Genomic DNA, 16,607 nt, shown 5'->3' with positions numbered 1-16,607 from the left:
AGGTTGCGTGTGTCTCCCAGTAGGGCTCCTTCAGGGTGGAGACAAGTCTCTTCCACCTTAGTGACCCCAGCACAGCACAGCGCCAGGCCTATGCACGTGCCGGATCAAACAGACATGTGCACGTTCACCCTCTCACGGGAGCCACTGACTCCCATCAGGAGGACGAGAAGGTCCAGGTCACTCCTCAGCTGAAGTGTCCTTCTCTGGGGCCTAAGGGTACTCCCTCCGCACGAAAAGCCACTCCCTTCTTTCAGTTTGCAAAGGGCTTTCACGTGCACTTTTCTACATGGCTTCCCCACCACCCTCGGGGTAGGTATTAGTCTACCCACTTTATAGATGGGGAACCTGAGGCCCAGAGCAGCTACAGGAGCTGCCTGAGAGGGACACTGGGAGGTGGCGACGAGAGGACCGGCCCCCGGGTCCACCTGACTCCGGATCAGCACTGGTCCCCAGCACCTTTGTTCTCCCGTCACACATCCTGGGCTCTGGCATCCCCGGGCGGAGCCCACCAGCCTAAGATCCAGACGAGCAGACACTGCTCAGGCCCCTCCAGTGACATGTTAACCACTCCACGACTCTACGGGGGGGGGGGGGCCCTTGGGGCGGTGGGAAAGGCTTGATTCTCCCCCAGCCTCACACACATATCTAAACCCCAGCCTCACGGTTCTTCAGGTGTCTGTGGGTACAGGTCCATGTCCCTCGGAAACACAGGGCTGGGGTGACTACAGAGAATTCATAACAAGTGTGGGAGGGCTGAAGACGCACATGGAGGAAAGTGGTGTTACCCAGAGCCCAGGAGCCCAGGCACTGCAAAGCTGCTGCCAGAGGAAAAACAAACGTCTAACTTCTGATCTCCACAGGTGCCTTTCATTGCAATAATGAACTGAAACCCAGCTAGCAAGGGAGTCTGGAAAATACAGTCCCTCAGACATAGTAGTACAGGAAAAAGTATCAAAGGGCAGGTATCAAGCTGAACACCAAGAGACAAAACCTGTACATCACTAGGGTCATCCAAGACTAAGGTGCTGTTCCCAAAAGGCCCTGGCTCCGGCCTTGAGCACAGTGGACATTGGCTTGCTTTGTGGCCGTCCCACGCCTCTCGGCGGCCTCCATACCTCTGCAGAGTTCCTCGCTTCTACCTCAACATGGAAGTTACGATCTCACTTTGCCAGCCTCCCCTGCAGCTGGAAGCAAGCATCCCCTCCAGAAACCAAGTACAGCCAGCGGGAGCTAACAGAACAGAAGCAAGGGGGAAGTGAGGGAGAAGCACCACGCAGCCCCCATGCTCTGGACGAGGGGCGTTGGCAGTGGGGCAGCGTTCCCACTACAGTCAGACCGAGTTCCTAGTGTGGAAGGGGCTGGGGTGGTGCAACTGCTACAGCAGGTGCCCAGCGGGGACAGTTTCCTTATCACATCAATTCTGCAGCAGAGTTACGAATGTCATTGCCAGGAGCTCAGCCTCAAGCCTGTTTCTCCAGCCTTCCCAGTGGTTCTTCCGGTTACCCGATAATCTTTTTAAACAAGCATTAAAGCTAAGGTATAATGTCCTGACAAAAAGTATATCAATCATGAGTGTACAGCTCAATACATTTTTATAAAGTGAACCATCACCCGTATCAATAAGTATATTACCAGTACCCCCAGGTGCACCCACAAGGGCCCCTCCCAATAACTTGCCTCCTCTCTAAATGTACCGATTTCTAAGACCATGGATCCGTTTTGCATATTCTTGAGTCTTGTATGAGTGGAATCATTTTATATATCCTTTTGCACCTGCCTTCTTTCACTCCATATTATGTTTCTGAGATTGGCCCACGTTGCTACCTATGGCAGTGCTTTGTTCGTGTTCCTAGCTGTGGAGTATTCCATTGTAGGCGTAGAGCACAATTGACCCATTCTATTGCCAGAGGACACTGGGTGGTTTCTAGTTGAGGCTTATTATAAATAATGCTGTTCTCAGCATTCTTCACACCGGACCTTCATGTGCATTGCAGTGTAGACAGTCATACGAGGGAAGGCAGAACTGGGGCCAACTCAGATTTTTATAGGAAAAATAAAGGGTAATTTTTTTGGAAAAAACGTTTCCCCAAACTGGCTTTAAAGCAAGTAGAATCTTTCCAAAGGTGGAATTTAAGGTGACTGCCTGGGCCTACAGTCTCCCCTGTAATTAACACCCCCTTGGTGGCAGGCCGGTCCCAAGTGCCACAGCTGCTGCATCACTGCAGGACATGGCAGAGTGATGGTCAGCACCTCTCTCAGCCTCAGTTTCCACATCTATAACAGCATCAACCTCATCGGGCTGTTGTGAGGGTCAGATTGATGATTGAAGGCAGGGAAACTAATGTTTGCTGTGGACAGTCTCCACACCAAATGCTCCCTGAACATTCGCTCACTGAATTCTCACACGAACCTGATTCTCATCCTTCAGAAAGCTGAGGAAACTGAGGTTCAAGGAGGTTTAATAACTGGCTCGAGGTTCTAGGGCTGGTAAAGGGCAGTGTCAGTGGTACCCAGGTCGGCTGGACTCCCCAGTCTACGCCGAATACACAGAAGGTGGGGGTTGGATCCTGCCTCTAACTGGGAAGGGGCGGTGGTCTCTGGCTTCCTCTGAGCCCCAGCGTCCTCATTTACAGCACGAGGACAGTTCTACCTCAGGGGCAATCATGAGGGTTACATGGGTTCATGGCTGGGAAGGGAAGGAGAACGAGCATTTCTGAGCAGAGCTAAATGACTACACGTCCTACCTGATTTAACAGCCTTCCAAGGTGGGAGTTGGATTATTTCCTTCTAACTCGGGCCTTCCAGGTGTCGGGACCGACCGCGTGACTCAGAAGTCAGAGAGAGAAGCCAGTCCCCAGCTGCCCTCACCATTCCTGGAAGTTCCACCTCTTACCCAGAGAAAGGCGCAGAATTCAACCTGCCGGGTGGACCGTCTCATCTCCTACCACAAAGGCCAGGCCCACAACTCCTCCAATGGGCTTTGTTCCTCAGGCCCCGAAGCCAGGCCTGCACTCCCGGTACACACACACACACACACACACACAAACACAGACACTCAGGGCCCTGCATTTGGACTCCCCTCCGAACCCCCCACCGCTATCAAGAAAGCCATTGTCAAATGCACACACTTAGCATGCTAAAAGGCTGCGTTTTTCTTTTTCAAGGGCCCATTCCTAATCACAAGAGGCCACTTAGTCTGAGTGGAGCCCGGTGATGCTGATGAATGATTACGCATTTCTCCAGAGAGCAGGGGATGCTCAGCTGCCTCAATGCCCACCCGCCCGACTTGGACATGAATCAAGGCCACCGAGAAGCTCGAGCCGCAACCGGTGACCTTTCCCAGCACAGGGCTGCTCTTAGGTTCCAGTGGCCTTTGCTCAACACCCTCTTCAGCAGGCCCTACTCCCCCCAGCCCCCTGCCTCACCCTGCCACCGCTCTACCCTAAGGGGCTGGGCTGGGGGGGGGGATCTAGGGGAGTTCACTTCCTCACTTTAGCACCCGACTCTCCCCGCGCATCACACACCATGTGGATGTGAATGTTAATAAGAGCCCACACTCCTGCAGACTGTTCATCTCAATGATTTCGAAGGGTTTTCTTTAATTCTCTTTCTCTGTGTGACAGATACAAAAATTATTAATGTGTGAGTGTTGCCAGCTCCCCCCCACACACACCCCCTCCATCTCTAAAGGAAATTTTATCTTTAGATTTTCAGTTCCTCCCCCAGCCCCGTCCCACCACCACTTTGCTTCCTTTGAGCCAGGCCTATTCCCACCCACCAAGGGGGGTAGAGAATCGGAGAATGATGGCCGAGAGGCACCAAACTAGAAACAAGAAAGTGAAAGCGGGGTGGGTGGAGAAAAGTTGAGATTCAAAGATTCCGGTTTGGGAAGCAGTTTTCTTGGAGGTGGGGAGTCAGGGGTTCTACTACAGGTGTAAGGGTCAAAATGAAACAAAGCAGAGTGAGGATTTTAAGAAACTCTGGGGAAAGAAAGACATCGGCACCCTCGTACCTCACACCACGGTAGAGAGCAGGTACAATTGCTTTGTGAAACTGGTCGTTTCTACCAGAGCTGAACTCTCGTACTCTGTGATCCAAGGATTCTCACTTCTAGGAACGAGGTATAGGAGGTGCCTACGCAGCAGATAACGTGTCCCTGCGTTCACCAAAAGACGTGCACTAGAATGTTCACAGCAGCACAGCTCGCTTTATCCTAAAATTACCCAAATGCCCATCAACAGTAGCATGAATAAATCAATCATGGTGTGTTTATACAGAATACTCTACAGCAACAAGAAGGAAAGTGGGACAATTAGACACAACAATGTGAATGGCTCCCGCAAGCGTAATGGTAAATAAAAGAGGCCAGACACAAAAGAGTTCATGATTCCATTTATAGAATATTCGGAACCAGGCAAAAAGTAATCCTCGTGGTTACAAGTCAGGACAGTGGCTCACTTGGAGGTCTTGCTGACTGACAGGGAGCTCTAGGCGGCTTCTTGGGGGCTGGTAGTGTCATTCTGATCCAGGTGGTGGTTATACAGGTATGCTCAGTTTGTAAAAACTCATCAAGCCCTATGCTTAGGCAGTGTGCGATTTTCTAAATGTACCAAATACAATAAAATAGTTTTTAAAAGCAGTAGCATTGTAGCGGGTCTGTTCTTTGGACTTCTCAAAGATTGGAATCACTGTGAAATTGCTTTGGGGGTTGGGTTGTGTTTATGTGAATGTGATACTGTGCTGAGGCAATGCTCTGTGTTCTCTCAACCTCTTTGATGTACCTTCTATGCCACCAGGAAGATTGATGTTTCTGAGCTTCCCTTGGGGTTAGTTGGGACCACGTGACTGAGTGCTGACCAATGGAATGTGGGCAGAAATGAAGAATCCTACTTCCAGCCTGGCCCCTAAATCTCCTACACGATCCTCCACTTGTTCTGTTTCTCAATCTGTTCACCACTGCAAAGAATTTAGTGGAGGGCTCTGAGGTCCCAGGAGGGCACGGGGGTACTGATAGTCATGGCACTAAACAAAAGGACACTGAGTCCCTGAATAACCGCATGAAGCAGACACCCCTCCTCATTCCTGCCATCGCGCCTGCCTACCCACAGTGGGCTGTGATGTGAACGAGAAATATACCTCTGTCGTGATATGCAATGGAGACTTGGGGATTGTTTGTTACAGCTGTTAGCCTGACTCTAATACCCAATTCGCCTCCCTAAAAGATGCCATTTGGGTCGTGGGTTTCCAAGTGGAAACTTCTCTTGTCAATGGGAATGCAAGTGAACATGCTCAAGGAGAAATACTTATTCCTCCCTTCTGGCATTTCCCTAGAGGAGAGGGAATTTCCCAGGAAGGAAAAGTAAACAAGAAACTCTTTAATTTTTCTCCCAAGGGAAAGAATTATGCGATTGGTGAGCAGATGTAGGAACTGACCTCAGCCAGTGTGAAGCCAATCAGGCCTGGGGAGGCCACCTTCTCTGTTCTTCCCTGTGGTCAGCAGTAGGCTGTCCTGTCCCTGCCATGCTGTGCCAGGGACCAGGGACTCTCAAATTCTGAGGTTCTGTTTTAGGATGTCCACATGACTACACCCCCTTACCATGTCTTCCAACCCAGCTTTTCTCAATAATGAAGCTAACATTTTTATCTCTATCTAATAACTGTAATTACCTCTTGGTCATTCCAAACTGAGAAGGAAAAGGGGAGAGAGATTTACTGGTCCCTAAAAAACCAACAAAGACTAGGAAAGGACCTGTTCTCTGTAGCCATGGTCCACAAATGAGACCAATTTAGACAAATCATTTTTAACAACAGAAGTCAGGGATATTTCAAGGGATTTTTTTTTTTTTTTTAGCAGGAGCAAAAAGGGACTGAGATAGGGGGTGGGTTTGAGCCAGCACTAGCTGTGACCCTTCTCTTCCTTCCCAAATTAGATCAGCTTCACCTTTGTCTTTTACATATAAGATTTGGATTTCATTAAGGCAGAGTTCCATGCATAAAAATCACTGGAAAAATCTGTGATTTAGATAACCTTTTCAGGAACCCCTAGCCTAACGGATCTTTGAGCTTATATAAGAAATCCAAAATTGCATTTTTGCAATGTTTTGCCAATGATGTTTGCCTACGACAAAAGTAGACAGACACTGGGATGCCGAGAGAAGCCTCGTGGTCAGCTTCTAAATTAGTTAAAGCTTTCTCAGGAAGCAAAGAGATGCATTCAGGTGACCTTAGCTGGTGGGACATTGGCGGTCAAACTTTCTGTCTTGGACAGTGCTTGACTGGTTCACCTGAAGGGATGAAATATGATTTCCAATACACCTTGCTAGGTCAGAGATTCTGAGTGTTCCAGGTGTGAAAGGCAGAAAGAGGCACACTGCATTTAAGACATTCAGAGAAGACAGTTGGCAGTTTACTACAGCACTTTATAGGAGGTGTATTCATTTCCAAGGGCTGCTGTAACAAATCACCACAAACTTGATAGTGTAAAACAACAGAACTTTATTTTCTCACAGTTCAGGAGGCCAGAAATCCAAAATCAAGGTGTCAGCAAGACCATACTCACTCCAAAATCTGTAAGGATTCTGTGCCTTGCCTCTTCCAGCTTCTGGGAGCTTCAGGTGTTCCTTGGCTTTTGGCCACATCACGCCCATCTCTGCCTGTCTTCACATCACCTTCTCCTCTGTGCGTCTGTGTCTTCTCTTCTTTGTCTGTTAAATATCCCCTGTGTGTCTCTTATTGGACACTTGTCATGGGATTCAGGGTTCATCCAGATAATCCAGGATGATTGCCTCATCAAGACCCTTAATTACATCTGCAAAGACCCTTTTTCCAAATAAGGTCACATTCACAGGGTCTGGAAATTAGTCTACGGACATATCTTTTGGGGGCCACCATTCAATGCACTACAGGGTGCGTATCAGAACTTGGGGAGTTTGTACGTAATGAAATGATCTTAAATTTTTAGCAGCAGAATTCCCCTGCTTCACTGACCAAGAGTCTTACTTTTTATCTATTGAATAACTTTGATAAGCCTTTCTGAGGTGAGTAGGTCTGATTAACTGCAAGGCTTTTATTTTGCTGAGTAAAGCGTTTTGGAGGCAGAGCTAAACTGACCAAGGAATTAGAGGGGACTGGAAAAGCCACATGAGGAGAGGATGAAGAGAAAGGCAGGGAGCCAGTTGATAGCTGAAGGGAATTTAGGTTATGAAATGGATTCACTCCTTCAACGAATATTTATGTCAAGAAGCCTGGGGCTTCCCTGGTGGCGCAGTGGTTAAGAATCCGCCTGCCAGTGCAGGGGACACGGGTTCGAGCCCCGGTCCGGGAAGATCCCACATGCCGTGGAGCAACTAAGCCCATGCACCACAACTACTGAGCCTGTGCTCTAGAGCCCCCAAGCCACAACTACTGAGCCCGAGTGCCTAGAGCCCGTGCTCCACAACAAGAGAAGCCACCGCAATGAGAAGCCTGCACACCACAACGAAGGGTAGCCCCCGCTCGCCGCAAGTAGAGAAAACCCGCACGCAGCAACGAAGACCCAATGCAGCCAAAAATAAATAAGTAAATTAAAAAAAAAAGAAGCTATGCATGCCAATCTTTGCGCTAGGTACTGGGGATGTGGTGGTGAACAGACCGACACAGTCCCTGCTCTCAAGAATGTGGGGAGTCACTTTCCCTAGATGTTCCATGCCTATCCCCCAAAAAATCTTCAGCAAAATCTACACTGCTTATGCTCTGTAGACAAGCTGGAGACAGGAGATGGGAGGAGATACTGAAGCAATAATATGAATAATATGAACGGCAAGTGTTTTCCTCTTTATATAGAATTGGGCAATCATTGTTGAGTTAAGAACAATAATTTACAGGAGATATTAAAGAATCACAAGATTGGACAGGAAGAAGCCGGGAAAAGATACTTTATCCAGAGACTGATTAGGGAATTTTGTGGGGGTAGTTAATTTAGAAAATGTCTATTTGTTTTCATCATGCCTCTTACCTATTCCTTTCCGGTCATTTAGCTACATTACACATATTAATAAAATAACATTATTTTCTATAAAATAGAATACCTAATTCATCCTAGGTTCCATTTTGACTGATATTAGTAATTTATGTAATTTACTTTTTGATTTGAAGTCCTTTAATGGCTTCATATTGCATTTAGTGTGAAAAAACACAAACTCCTTTCCATTTAAATTTTATGAATTTTATATTTATCTTTGTTAGTTCAGTATGATATCAACAAACAAGCAAGAACTTACATTCAAGCAGAATTGGGTGGATCTGAATCCTGGCTCCATCACACCCTGGACAGATAATTTAACTTCTTAGGACCCCATTTCTTCATCTGTGCAATGGGTTAAATAATAACTTCCAAAATGAGTAATTGTAAGGTTTAAAGGATCTAGTGAACAGAAAGCATTTTTAATGCTGTTCTCATCCAGGGCACCCGCCTTCTTCCTGAGGGAAAGCCAGAGGCTCCTCCAGGAGGTCACACATGTGGTTTACATGCACCAGTGGGCCAGCCAGGGCTTTTCAGGCATCCGGCACCCTCTTCCCCCTTACGATGCAACAGCGCTTTGCTTTGCTTTTGGAAAATTACCTCTCCCCTCTTAACAAGGAGTCTTAAGGCCAAAGTGAGGTCACTAAGACCCAGGAGTTCAATCGTAAAGGGAGAGATGCAAGCACAGAATAAAAGGTGGAGCTGATTTAGGTAAGATCGGTTCCTGGTCCCTGGATCCCTGATACACTCTCCGTGTCAGGCTTCTCAGCAGACCCTCGGAATCTCTGAGATAAGTCTATACCCTTCCGATAAATTCCCTTTTGCTTAAGTTAACCAGAGTCCTTTTTGGGTACCTGAAATCAAAGAACCCTAACTGATGGAAAGGATCATGAAAAGTCCCAGTCCCTCCTCCCCCCGCAAGGGGGCAACCTCCAGGGGACAAGGGCCTTGGTTATGGGGACAGATGCATCTTACATCCTAAGCACCAGGTTTACAACTTCTGTGTCAGGACAGTTTCCATCAAAATCCGAAGTCTCCCTTAAGCTAACAGTGATTGCCCATCATTAACAAGGATACTCACCCTATCAGTGCCAGCCCTCAGGAAAAGGCCAACCCACCGACTGAGGAGAGGGATCAAGTTCATCTGGGTCAGGTTGCGGCTTCAAATGACACATCGCGCTTAGTAAACATTTCCTAAGTGATCCTGCAGCCTTGCACCTGAATTCAATTCCGTACTCCCTGGGGGTCTCTCTGGCCCAGATGCCATGGCAGGGATTTCTCCTTCTCGCTAAATGCATACGCATTTGTACAGGCCACAGAAGTCCTCAAGGGAGAGAAAGCTAAATTTATACCTTCGATTAATCTTCCCAAATGTTTCTGCCTGCCTTCGGTCTATACTGAGTCTCCTTTTGCCCAAATCACCCCAAGTATCCACACCCATTAGCAGGCAATTACACAAATGCAAATGAAAGCTATTAACTGCCGTTTTAAAAAGCTTCTCAACTTTGAATCCATTCTTCCCAGTATCTCCAACCTCCTCCAATATCCTCTTTCAGGAGGCTTGATTCCCCTGTACGACAACCTCCCCACACCCCCCAATCCATTAAGGCTCCTAGGAGGCCAGGCCATTCGCTCTCTCCCTAAATAGGCCAAATTCCTACGCAACCTCTTACCCGGTGCAAATTTGAGTTCAGTGCCTCGAACACAGAAGCACCTGTCTGTGGCAGGCACCGTGCTATGGACTGGGAACACAGCCTTGAACCAGGTGCAGTCACTGCCCCCAAGATGCTGATAACAGACCACAGGAGAGAGACATTAAGCAAATGATTATAGATGGATGAGTCTCATCAGAGAGCAGGGTGCCAGTGGACCCTATGGGGAGACATTCTACCTCGCCTACAACCCTAGATAGGCCTCTCCTTGATGAAATGATGTAAAAGACGGGGAGACCTGAAGGAGGGTGACAGGGTGGGCAACAGGAATCAAGAGAATTGTTTCTCTTTCACTTGGGGCCTTCTGGAAAGCTGTCCCCAACTCAGGAAGAGGTCATGTTCGAAAAGTTTATTTTCCCATTCATGGATTTAGAGCTCATAATAATACAAATATATTTTTCCACAGAAATACACTTAGAAATAGTGGCCAGGTTTCCAGGCTGGTCCACTGGCACCCAATTATCTATAGCGTGCTGCACCATACATAGCATTTTTTAACCAAACTCGTTTCTATGGGAAACTTATGCTGAGTCCTGATGTCCTGGTGCTCACAAGCCCCCCCTTTTCCTCACGAACTCCCAGCAGTTCCCTCACAGAGGTCTCTCCAATCCAGCCCCCAGCCCCCAACCCCACGGCCTTGGTTCGGGCCAACCTCATACCGACCCATGGCCTTGTGTCTGCGCCACAGCAACAAACTCAAAGCTCAGTCACCTGATCTTCAGCTGCCCCTCTCAGCCCTCTCCCCGCCTCCCCATGCTTCAGCCAGTCACTTTTTAAGGAACAAATGTGAAAATCTTTCAATGGTTCCCACTGCTCATTCGTTCTCCTTCTCAGCCTGGAATTTCCCATCGATTTTTCAAGACCTAACCCCTCTATCCAATACAACTTTTTACTTATTTCTACTCTAGCAGCTTATCAAGTTGTATTATAATTTGTGCTCACCTATTCTACAAATACGTGAGTACCTACTACCGGCCAAGCTGTGTGCCTTCGTGGAGAGAACACGCTGTGAAGACAGAGATTAGGTTCTATTTGCATCTGCCCAGGCACCACTCAGCAGACACTATATTACACTATATCATACTATTTATTAATATCATATTAATATATGTTTTTTTCTTCCCAGGCTACAAGGCAATTCCCCCCCAGGGATGATAGCAATTTATACCTTCAACTAATGTTTCCCAACATGTTGGCCTGCCTTCAGCCTGGCAAGAAAAGAATCTTTTTCGTCACTTAATGCCAGATTCTCAACGTTGGCTTCCTCAACTGCAGCAGCAGAGGTCTTAACTTAGAGTTGAGTTCATATCTTATCTTTGGTAACTTCTAGCTGCTTGCTCTTAAATGACTTAATCTCTCAAGTTTCCTTATTTGGGAAATGGGGATAATACTACTTACTTCACAAGCGGGTTTAAACATTGATTCCCAAACCCAGCTGAATATCAGAATCACTGGGAACTTGAAAAAGATGCAGAATGAAAACGAAACAAGAAATCTGCATTTTTCAAAAGCCCCAAGTGATTCACATGTATAGCCAGATTGGAAACCAGAGATTGGAGGCTTAAATTATTCGTGAAGTACCTGTCACATTAACGCTCAAATACCCAGATGAGGGGACTTCCCTGGTGGTCCAGTGGGTAAGACTCTGTGCTCCCAGTGCAGGGGGCCCGGGTTCCATCCCTGGTCGGGGAACTAGATCCCGCATGCATGCCACAACTAAAGAGTTTACGTGCCGCAACTAAAAGTCCTGCACACCACAACGAAGATCCTACATGTGCTGCAACTAAGACCTGGTGCAGCCAAAATAAATCAACAAATATGTAAATAGAAAAAAGGAAGGGGAGAGATTAATTAAAAAAAAAATACCCAGGTGTGCTGTAGAAAATGGGATTCTACCCTAAGGAACAGTGGTGGGAAAATAGGAGGAGCACGGGGAAGCATTCTGGGCATAAACCGTACATGGAAGGAATTACATGACATGATATTCCCCTCAATTCCAATTAGAATCACCAGAGCCACTCTGGAAAGCAAGCAAACTGCCAGGAGACACATATTCTCTCAGCCCAGCCTTTCAAGATACTAACGGTGAGAAGTCCAAGCAGACAGGGGTGAATTTTTCCAAAGGTTAAGGTTTGTTAAGTGAATGTTGAAAATTTCAAAGGGGCCGGGACCTCAGAAAGAGTTGGCAACAGATGCAGCTGTTGGCAGCTGCAGCATCACCTACTACATCCGTGTTCTTCAAAAGGTAGCTTAGAACACAGTGATACTGGCAATGTGCTATCCTCCAAAACAAGCAGGACTGTTCCTATTTTCTCAGTGTTTCTCCAGCACCAGAATAGGGGTGCATAGCCCTGTTCCTTCCCATCACCCAACTTGTGAGGAAGGAAGAGAGCCCGCCTAAGGCCGGGGCTAGACTTGAATGGTTCAGGAGTGTCATTGCACCTGCCTTTCACGGTCCATGGATCCTTAGAAAGAAAATACAGAAAGGGGATTAAACTAATTCTGTCCAGTTCCAAGACTCAGACCCATGGGTGGAGGTGACAAAAATGCTATACAGCATACTACAATCAGATATAACCCCTAACCCAATGTTCTGAAGCATCCTGCTTCCTTATAATGAAAACCTAAAAATCCTGCTTCCAAGAATTAATCCTACAGGTATTTTCCAACACGTGAACAGAAGGAGGTACAAAAATGTTTGCTGGGACTTCCCTGGTGGCGCAGTGGTTAAGAATCCGCCTGCCAACGCAGAGGACACGTGTTCGAGCCCTGGTCAGGGAAGATCCCACATGCCGCAGAGCGTCTAAGCCCATGCGCCACAACTACTGAGCCTGCGCTCTACAGCCCGTGAGCCACAACTGTTGAGCCCGCGTGCTGCAACTACTGAAGCCCACGCACCTAGAGCTTGTGCTCCACAACAAGAGAAGTCCCGCTCACCGCAACTAGAGAAAGCCTGCGCGCAGCAACAAAGACCCAACGCAGCCAAAAAAAAATTTTTTTTAAAAAGTTTGCTGTGCGGCTATAATAGCAACACACACTGGACACTCCTCAATGCCCACCAAAAGATGACTAGCTACATAAATTATGTCATATCTAAAAGAGGCAGCAGAGTAGGGATACAGAAACTTAAGACACAACCATGAAGCTGTACATTTTAATTTACAATTCTTACCAATAAAAAGGATTAGTTACAAAATGGGAATTTCTCTATACAAAATTAGGATTTATCTTCTTTCACAAAGAGAATCTGCTGTCATGTCTTGCCTTGCCAAATCAAATCTCAAATAGCTTGCTTAGCTAAAATTATTCCCCAAAGATAGGTAATCCAGACAAAATTAATAAAAATTATCAGCTTCTTAAATGTGTTTAAGAGGAAGAATTTAATGAACATTTTGCCTTGAACTGAAGAATTCTAAGGAATACTTGTAACCTTCAGAAAGACTACTGCTCTCAGGCAGTTGAGCTGCTGTGACAGCGTGTGGGAGACTAGCTCACTTACCGTGAGAATCTTCTTACACATACAATGAGTCTCCACTCCTGCACAGTGAGTGCAAGTATGACGTAACAGGAAGAAGGGTTTCTAAAATTTTACAAGTAAATTTTATTCTGGCCACAGGTCAAAAGCAAACATATGACAGTTAGGGTTCAGATTCTCCCCGCCGCCTATTTTATCATATAAATTAAATATGAAGAGGTACACTCGAACAAACTTCATGAAAAACGAGGAGCGGATTTCAAATCCCCACTTCCTAGAATAGCACACGTCACTGCTTCAGAGTGGGGCGAAGAGTCATACTCTTAGCACACAGTGTCTCCTGCACAGAATCGCTGGTCAAAATGTTCAAAGCCTTCTCTAGTTGACTCAAAGTATGGCAGCCACTCAGCACTGCTCCTAGCAGTTTGCTTTCAGAATAAAAATATAAAATAAGAACGTGTGTGAAACGTCGCAGCCTTCAAAAAGCTATCCGGTGACAAGCCTAGCTCTGATGGAAAAAGCCCACCTGTAAAAAAAGGAGCTGTGGGTGAAGATGGTCTGATGTACCTTCATGACTCGAAATAAAAAAGCTCCTCAAACACAGATGACTCTAAAGCCATTACACCCAAAATTACGTGATTCACTTAGATGTGCTTACAACAGCTTCTGAATAAGATCTACATACAGAGGAGCTGCACCCTCCTCACGATTAACTGAAGCATATGGCCATGGGGGTGGGGAATGGGGCCTTGGTTTAAAAAAAAAGACAACTTAAAGAGGGTTTAAGGTTCTCCCTCCACTCTTACTCAATAAACATACACCCAGAAGGAGAATGAAGTCAAATCAATCAATGCCCAGGCACCTCTCAAAGAGAGCTTCTCCCTGTGGCCAATGTGCTTTGGAACTTTCTAGCACAATACAAATCCACTACTCTGGGTACACACAGAGCCAGTATGCCCTACACGAGATGCATTGGGATTACGCCCACGGCTAAACACAGCCCCTGTGTAAGATGCAACTCCACTAGGGTTTTGATCACTTAGGATAAAAAATGCCTAGCAAGGACCTTCAGGCCTCATTAATACCGATCTGTGGTCCTCACTGACTCAGCGGTGCTTTTTTTATCAGAACAGCTGAAGAGATGGCAAACGGTGGCAACTGATACCAGGCCACGGCTATCCCAAAAGCTGAGGAAGCTCTTCATCTGTTGTCCGCCTTCTGCCCTACGGTTACGGTTCTGCCACCGTAAAACGCTGGGAACAAGGCCTCTGTGGCCAAGCCTTAGCAAAAGCCAACAAATAAAGCGAGCTTGTCAGAGGCAGGACCAATTCATGGGCAATCTCCTCTAGCTGGGAGTGTGAGGCTGAGGAAGGAGGAGGCAGGCGTGGGTGCGAGAAAGAGCTAAGAGCCCCCGGGACAGGGGTCTGGTGACCCAACGCCGGATACCCAGCTTGGTGCCAGCAGAGCGGGACCTGCCGAAACCCATGATTCAGATGGAAAAGGAAGAGAAGACACCAAAAACTAAGGTCAGTTCCGAAATCTGCCCAGTTGATATTTGTTCTTCTTAGCAGTAAGGACTTGAATGAGAATCACGAAACTCGAGGAACATATATTTTTTCTTCAGGATTTAAAAAACTGTTGTCTTGTACTGAAAGACTACATTCAGTGTGGGTCAGGTCCAACAGCGTTAGCTAGAACTCGGTGGTAAAGGTCACCCGGCACTGGGAGGAAACGTCATCTGAGTGGAGGGCTGGTGGGCAGGCCAGAGGCCACTCCGTCACTGGTCCCCGAGCCTAAAGCCCTGTCCCCAGTTGTGTCTCCCGCCTCCGCCGTTCTGGTCGGCGGCTCGCCTCATGCTAGCGGGGGGCACACCAAACCCTGACACCCCTCCTCTCCTGCTGGGCAGCCAGCGGTACCTAGAGCAGAGGGGGGAAGAAACAAAAGGAGAGAAAAGCACAGTCACTTCTCCACGCAGTTGTCCATCCCATCTCCCTTCCTGGGGTTCCCACGGCATCTGTCACATTGAATTACGTTCGTCTGTGGCCACGGAGAGGCTGAGGACAATGTCTTATTGCACTTTGCGTTTTCAGCACTTAGCTCAATGCCCTGACCACAGAAGTCACTCACTTTTTATGTTTTCTTTTTAATTTACTAAGCTTTCGCGCTAACTTCACACTCTAACTTTTTTTTCCCCTGATTATAAAAGCAATTCGTGCAGGAACAGTATGGAAACAAAAATATTACACCCACGAGCCCAACAACCAGAAAGGACCATCTATATAGCATTTTAGTTTATGTAACTATGGCTCTAACTGGCTCAAAGGATACAAAATAAATTCAGTTCCAAAGGACAAATCTGCAGCCAGCGTGTTTGAGCACCGCCCGGCATCACCACGATGCTGCTGGGTTCTTCGGCGTCCATCAAGGGACAGCGGAGAAGACAGCTTTCTGTCTTGGAATTTGGACGTGTTTTAAAGTTGATTCATAGTTTGCCCTCCAACTGCAATCTTTCTCTCATAGATGGTGGGAAAGCTGAGGCCCGAAAAGTTTAGCTGATTTCTCACCTTACAAATTAATAAATTAAGTCCCAGAACCGCTAAGAAAATGTAAACCCAGGACTCTATGTTCACAATAGTTTTTCTAACTACTTCCCTTCCTTGACTATTAGTAAACTGAGAATGTATTTTAACCTATTCCACGAATCAGATCCTGATGGTTCAATTTTTGTCTTGAAGGCAGAGACCGTGATCTGATACCTCTTTTTAAACCCCTCATGGCACCAAGAGCAAACCACGAGGGGTGACTTGCCCACAGCAGGAAGCCTGCAGAGTTCAACCTTATCATAAAGCATCTCCCTTACACCGGGTGCTGCATGTTTATAAGTGCCTCTCATCTTCACGACTGCCCTATGAGGTTGGCACTACTATTACCCCATTTTATAGATGGGAAAACTGAGGCAGAATTGAGCAAAGCTCTTCTAAAGTGACAGACAGGATTCAAACCCAGGCAGCCTGACTCTGGAGCTCATGCCCCACACCACTTCCTACACCTCACACTTCCGCAGGACACACAGCATGAGATTCAGGTGACAACAGTTAGTGACCGGAGTCCTCATGTGTTTACATCAACCCAGTTAGCTGCACGCTCCCTCCCCAAAGACAATTAAACCCCTTGTAAACAGAAAAATAACTGTGCACAGAAGAGGATCTGTCTACTTTTCTAAGTGGAATGCAAAATAGTGATACGACTTAGAATTCTATAACTCGCATCCTCCCTTTTAAACAAATACAGTTTTATCATTACATCAACATGTATTTCCAAGCGCTGGTTTCCCAACATTCATGACGTTCTGGCACAATAACATTCCTCCAAAGTATGTAATAAATTGGAAGACTTAAAAAAGGCAACACCAAGGCTGTCT

The 16,607-nt window shown here is 46.8% G+C and overlaps 1 protein-coding gene across 2 annotated transcripts in view; it reads right to left on the bottom strand.

Annotated features, from left to right (window-relative positions):
- Window positions 1–16,607, bottom strand: part of DERL1 (derlin 1) — a 65,673-nt gene that overhangs the window by 27,765 nt on the left and 21,301 nt on the right. Inside the window, exon 8 of one of the 2 annotated variants that reach the window (XM_029222600.1) lies at window positions 14,722–15,102. The exons of the other annotated variant lie outside the window; for it this stretch is intronic. Within the exon in view, the coding sequence (XP_029078433.1) occupies window positions 14,964–15,102 (139 nt within the window). The 3' untranslated portion in view covers window positions 14,722–14,963. Of the gene's footprint in view, window positions 1–14,721; window positions 15,103–16,607 lie in introns of those variants that run through there. 2 annotated transcript variants of the gene reach the window in all.

The sequence above is a fragment of the Monodon monoceros genome, unplaced genomic scaffold, assembly GCF_005190385.1.
Source record: "Monodon monoceros isolate NGI ecotype Baffin Bay Population unplaced genomic scaffold, NGI_Narwhal_1 Super_Scaffold_14, whole genome shotgun sequence".
NCBI classification, from domain to species: Eukaryota; Metazoa; Chordata; class Mammalia; order Artiodactyla; family Monodontidae; genus Monodon; species Monodon monoceros.
The sequence above is the reverse complement of the archived record's forward strand: the minus strand, read 5'-3'. Positions and strand labels throughout refer to the sequence as shown.